Below are 5,668 nucleotides of genomic sequence, written 5' to 3' on the forward strand. Positions count from 1 at the left end.
CTGGTTTTCGGCTCCATTCCTCGCAGGGCCAGGCTTGAGGGACCCCATTGGTGCATGAATCCATGCACTGGGCCTCTAGTATGTGTGTGTGTGTGTGTGTGTGTGTGTGTGTGTGTGTGTGTGTATTTTTTAAGAAATAATACAGAGATATACCAGTTATCCAGTTTCCCCTAACGGTAACACATACAAAACTGTAGTACAACGTCATAGCCATGATATCAACATTGCTACATCCACTGAGTTTATCAGATTTCCTAATTTTACTGGTACTCGTGTGTAATGTGTGTGTTTAGCTCTGTACAATTCTATCACATGTGTAAGACGTGCTGAGATACAGAGCTAGTCCATCACCACAGAATCCTTCTATTGTCTTCTAATCACACCTCCCTTCCCTCTCCCATCTCTAATCTCTGGCAACCACTAATCTGTCATCTGTTTCTGTAACTTGTCACTCCAAGAATGCTATCTCAGGGGAGTCCTACGGTGCGTAGCCTTCTGGGGCTTTTTCACTCACTGTAATTCCCTGAGGTTCAACCAAGTGGTTGAGTGTGTCAATAGTCTGTCCCTTCTCGTTGCTCTGCCTGTGGTTTAATCATTAAGCAATACTGCGTTCTAACATGGCACCAAGAACACGATCCTCAAAGGCCTTTTATTCCAAGAGATAAGATATGTCCTATTTGGTGTTTCTGGGTGGGACAAAAGCACAAAACAAGCACGGTGCAAGTTTTCCTAGGTGCACACAAGCTCACCTCGCTTCGTTCATTTCTCTCCTAAAACGGTGGCTGGTTGGGTGGTAATTCCCTTTAGTATTGGCTGACAGTTCCTTCTGCCTCCTTCCCTCCCAGGAGCACATCTACAAGCTGATGAAGAGTGACAGCTATGCCCGCTTCCTCCGGTCAAATGCTTACCAGGACTTGCTGCTGGCCAAGAAGAAGGTATCTTTGGAAAGGGCAGGCTTGCCTTTCTTAGCACTATTGATCTTTGCCTGCTGCTTGCTGCTGGTGTGAAATGAGAATATCATCCCTTGGGTTTTATTTACCTTTTCTTTTCTTCTTTCCCTTCTCTATCTGCTCCCGCTCCAATGGAAGACAGTTAGGATTGTCACCACCCCCAGGCCCATGGTGTGGCATCCTGTCTCCATGTGCTCATTACCTCCTCCTGCGTGCGTGCCCACAGCCGGGAGTGTGACCACAGTGGCTCAGGACAGGAGTACCGGGCCGGCAGGACACCAGTGAACCCCTTAGGGAATCAGAGAGAGCCCCTCACTAGGAAGTCCAGCCCTCGCCCCACAGGTGTCTCTCCCTCACCAGCTCAGCGACAGAGAGAAAACCTTGTAGGTTTCCAAGGGGCCATCTGGCACCTGAAGTCGTTGCTGGGATTCTTCCCTCCTTGACACCCGCTTCCTCTCCCTCATCCGCCCACAGTGTTTGTGTTTTCTCTTAACCAAGAAGTAGCCATATCCTAGCTCCTTCTCCCTCCTCCACTGAGAATTGTGGTATGGTTCCCGGCAGCCCTTAGCACCTGGATTTGGGGACCCAGGGACCTTCAGCGTGCAGGTGGTGAGGGGTGACCGAAGCAGGGATGAAGTCATCTGGGTTCCTGGGAGGAGGGAAGGAAGAGTCGAGAGGGGCCTGGGGTCTGAGAAGGGGGAGGCTGAAAAAGCGGTTCATGATTCCTGCAAATCCTCTGCACTTTCCAGCTCTGATCTAGGCCCGCGTGTGGCTCGGTGTGGCTCTCCTTGCACCCAATTCCACGCCTTCCATGCCATGCGCCTTAAGGAATATAAGCATCGTCATCCTTTCTTCTCCGCTCCCAGCCTTCCGACCCCAGGCCCTCAGCACGTGGTGTCCATCGCCACACTCTGTGGGCTGCCTCTGGGTCACGTAGCCTTTCTCCCTCCGTGTTCTGTCCACCTCCTGTGCCAGGGTCCTGTCTGCATATCTGGTTGGTACCACATAACTCCAGTCTCCACGAGCATATGCATTCTGCTCTCCTGCCCTTAGGCGGCCCTGAGGACACCCCTGAGAGTCAGGGGAACAGTAAGGGACCCTGGAATAGCCAGATTGTCAGAAACCCAGCTTCTCGGTGGCCTCACCCTCATCAGCAGGGGCCTCTCAGGTGTCACTCCTGTGGTGGAGAATGTGAATCTTGGCCTCTTGCCGGTTCCCTGCAAGAGGCGGGAGGAGGGGCTGATGCTCCGACAAAGGTCTGATGCCCATTTTTTTCAAGGAAGGTTATGGAGACTTTGGGTGTCTCCAGCCCAGATCTCACGGGAGAAGGTCCAAGTAAGTGTTTTCTTGTTTCTGTGGCTCCAGACCCAGGACTGATCACAATTTGGGGAAATCCCGAGGCTCTGCGGGCTGAGCTGCCTGGGCCTATCCATACACCCAGCAGCAGCCAGAGGCCGTTCAGTCTCCTGTGGGTCTGAGCACAAAGAGAAAACGCAGCCCAGCTCTGGGCGGGGCTGGCATGCCTGTGCCTGCAGATCCTCCCATAGAGGAGACTTCACAGAGGAGGAACCCAGGGCCTCCCTGTGAAATGTTGCCAATGAAATTCATTGTGAGTATCCGCCCAACCCCCAAATGAAGGGCCATTCTTGTGACAGAAAGCCCTCCCAGATGCTGACACCCTTTCAATAGCCAGGGGTTAATTGTTTCCAAAAACAGTGACAAAACTTGCCTTTCCCTCCAACTTCTCCTGAGAGTCTCCAGGCGTGGACTGGATTTGTGTCTCGGCACTTCCAGGTAGGCCTAGAATCTTCGGATTTCAGGGATGGGCTTATAACTGTCCCGGTCATAAAAGGTGTGTGAGAGTCACACTTCCTGCTAAGAGAGGGGCTATGAATGGGCCTCACTTTTCTGCTGAGAAAGGTCTGGAGACACAGCCTCTGGTCCTTCATCCCTGGCTCACCTTCTGTGCTAAGTTTGGAAGATAAGGTTAGTCACTTTGATGTACCAAGTTCCCAAGGGGCGAGTGAGCTGGGTTTTGACGGTTCCTCCTAGACAATTAAGTACCAGGATCCTGGGAAGGGAGAGGCCGTGCGAGGCAGAGGAACCCGACTGAGCCCACCAAGGGCTCCCCTCTGCCAGCAGCAACTCGGTTGCCAGAGCCCAGGGATGACAGGCACAGGTCACTGGCTGCAGGGCCTGGACCGGCCTGACTCGGCCAACTGTATGCCCTGGGGCCGCCCATTGTATTGAAGCTGAGTTCTGCCGTCCCTAGAGTGGACACTTGGTGTGGTACTCAGGGCCAAGCGGGGAAACTTCGGTCCCTTTGCCAGGAGAGAGACCAGCCTGGCTCTGAGTGCTGGGTCCTTATGTCGTGTTTTCCTTCTACAACGCCCTGTCTGTCTTTGGACAGGGGCATGACTGCCATGGGAGCCCGCTGACCTGTCCACATGGGCCGGTGGCTGCTCTTGGCCAGCCCCCTCTGCGCGCGGCACATGCTGCAACCCACAGACCCGAGGCTGCTTCTTCAGCTCCCTCATTCCCATTATTTGCTCCGTGTAATTGTGTGTGTGTGTGTGTGTGTGTGTGTGTGTGTCCATGTGAGTGGGTATTCTCTCCAGATTTCCCAGTCTTGAGCTCTAGGCCCTGGGACAGGGCTCTAGGATAAACTAGTAGGTCTCTGGGGTATAATTCTCTCCCCAAACTCCTTGAACAAGCAGAAAACCTGGGGAGTCAGTTGCACACCACACCTGTCCCCTCCTCTGCTAGTAGTGAGCGCCCGGCCCTAGGGCGTGCCCATGGGCTTTGCCTCTTCTTGCCCCAGTTGGGGGCCCCTCAGCTAAGAGTTCCCTAGAAAAGTCCTGCCCCTCCTGCAGCCAGCTGTGAGTAAACCTCGGGAGGGGTCACCTGCCTGGGTACTGAGAGCATTTTCTTTCCAGAACCTTCCTCTGAAGTCCAAGTCCCTTTGCAAAGGACATGGGTAGACCCTCCTTACTCTAAGGACCCAGAATCAGAGCCATTGGGGGGCCATGAAGGAGTCACTGAAGGTAGCAAACTTTCTAGCTGCATCTGGGCAGGAAAGCCTCAGAGAAAAGTCATAACCCAGACCCTCAGCCACTTCTTGACGTCCCATCAGCACACCCTGAGGGCCCTGAGAGCTAATCTGTTCTTGTCTCCCCTCTCCCTCCCCATGGCTGCCTGTGGGCCTAGGGACACACCACCCAGGGCTCCCTCCCCATGGCTGCCTGTGGGCCTAGGGACACACCACCCAGGGCTCCTGTACATGAGCAGTGCCAATGGAAAGCAGTGAACAGACAGCCCCAACTGCTGCCTGCTTAATGAGCCCTGGAGGTGCACACACCCTCCCCTCACTGCTCCAAGGAGCAGCATTTCCTGGGGCTTCTGTTTCCTGTCTGCCCCACTGACCTTCGCATACAGCGCTGGCTGCTTCTCTCTTCCCATTTCTGCGCCCTGTTTTGCTTTTCTGTCCATTTGCTGCCGCTGTGCTGTTTGGAAACCACGTGTAAGCTGAAGATTTTTTTCCCCTGTATTTTTCTCCCTACCTTTTTTTGTTTGTTTTTCCTAAAGCCAGAAAGTGAGCAAGGTCGTAGAACTTCCTTAGAAAAGTTCACTCGCAGTGTGGTAAGTTCAGCTGGTTTTGTTCCCTCACGTGCCTTTGGTTTTCTCAGTTCTTTTATGTTGTCCTTCCCCCTGGGGTGGGAGGGAGTCCAGTGCTTTCCCCCTCAACACATCCCTTTTCTTTTGCAAGTGTCTGCAGCTTCACTTCTAGGGATGGATTTGCAAAAGACCAAGCGGCTCCCTCTGCAGAAGGTGCACACCCGACCGCCAGCCTCGAGCTTCGCATTTGACCTTCCGTGCAGGGCTCCGAGGAGAGAGGACCCGCCCGCCGCCCTGGGGGCTGCGCGGTTTGTGCATCTTCTGCAGCAGCCCAGGCCATCGAACTGTCTCACGAAATAAATTGGCTCGGAACCATAGCTCATCTATAAAAAACATTCCAAATTTCCCTCTGTGAACGCCGGCCGGCCCGTGGGAGCGGGCCGCGAGCTGCTGCTGCTGCTGTGTAGGCGGCTTTCGCGTGCGCAGGAGGTGGCCGTGCTGCATGGGTTCTGGCGATGTGGTCTAGCTGGCGTGTGTTAGTGGCCTCTGCATGACTTACCGTCCTTGTCAGCCTCATGTGCACAGTGTGACAGGGAGAAGAGGGCAGGTGGCCCTGGGGAGGAGGGGGAAGCAGGTCCCTGTTCTGTCCCTGCACTCCCAGGGGCAAGGTCTTGAGGGAGTCACGATGGGCTGTGGGTTCACCGGCCTGTAGGGAAGTGGCCTTACGGGTTCACCGGCCCTGTAGGGAAGTGGCCTTACCCCATGCGCACTGAGTTTAGATGAGATAGAGATTGGTGTGGGGGCACATTGAATAGTCTTCCCATGGTGCACAGCGGAGATTCGGTTCTACGGTCTATAGGACAGCACAGACCCATCTCTCCTTTCCATGCCGTTCTCTGTAAGATTTGGGCATAGGGCTTGGTGCACAGAATTCAATCCCACTCATTCACTTCCTTGTCATTCACTTACAAGCTGCTGAGTGCCTGGGCCCAGCCTGCGCTGGGAATATCAAACCAGAGGAAACCAGCGTGGCAGCGGGAGCAGGGATCCCACAAATGGAACTGGCCTCTCTTCTCTTCCCAAGGGTAGAACCCTCTGATGCC

General features: G+C 54.2%; 1 protein-coding gene across 1 annotated transcript in view; it reads left to right on the forward strand.

Annotated features, from left to right (window-relative positions):
* Positions 1-4,931, forward strand: part of RGS6 (regulator of G protein signaling 6) — a 463,491-nt gene extending 458,560 nt beyond the window's left edge. Inside the window, exons 16-18 of the mRNA XM_006097588.3 lie at positions 846-935; positions 4,536-4,589; positions 4,717-4,931. Coding sequence (XP_006097650.1) covers positions 846-935; positions 4,536-4,589; positions 4,717-4,737 — 165 coding nt within the window. The 3' untranslated portion in view covers positions 4,738-4,931. The remainder of the gene's footprint in view (positions 1-845; positions 936-4,535; positions 4,590-4,716) is intronic.
* Positions 4,932-5,668: the final 737 nt, after the last annotated feature.

The sequence above is a fragment of the Myotis lucifugus genome, unplaced genomic scaffold (genome assembly GCF_000147115.1).
Source record: "Myotis lucifugus unplaced genomic scaffold, Myoluc2.0 scaffold_207, whole genome shotgun sequence".
NCBI lineage: Eukaryota > Metazoa > Chordata > Mammalia > Chiroptera > Vespertilionidae > Myotis > Myotis lucifugus.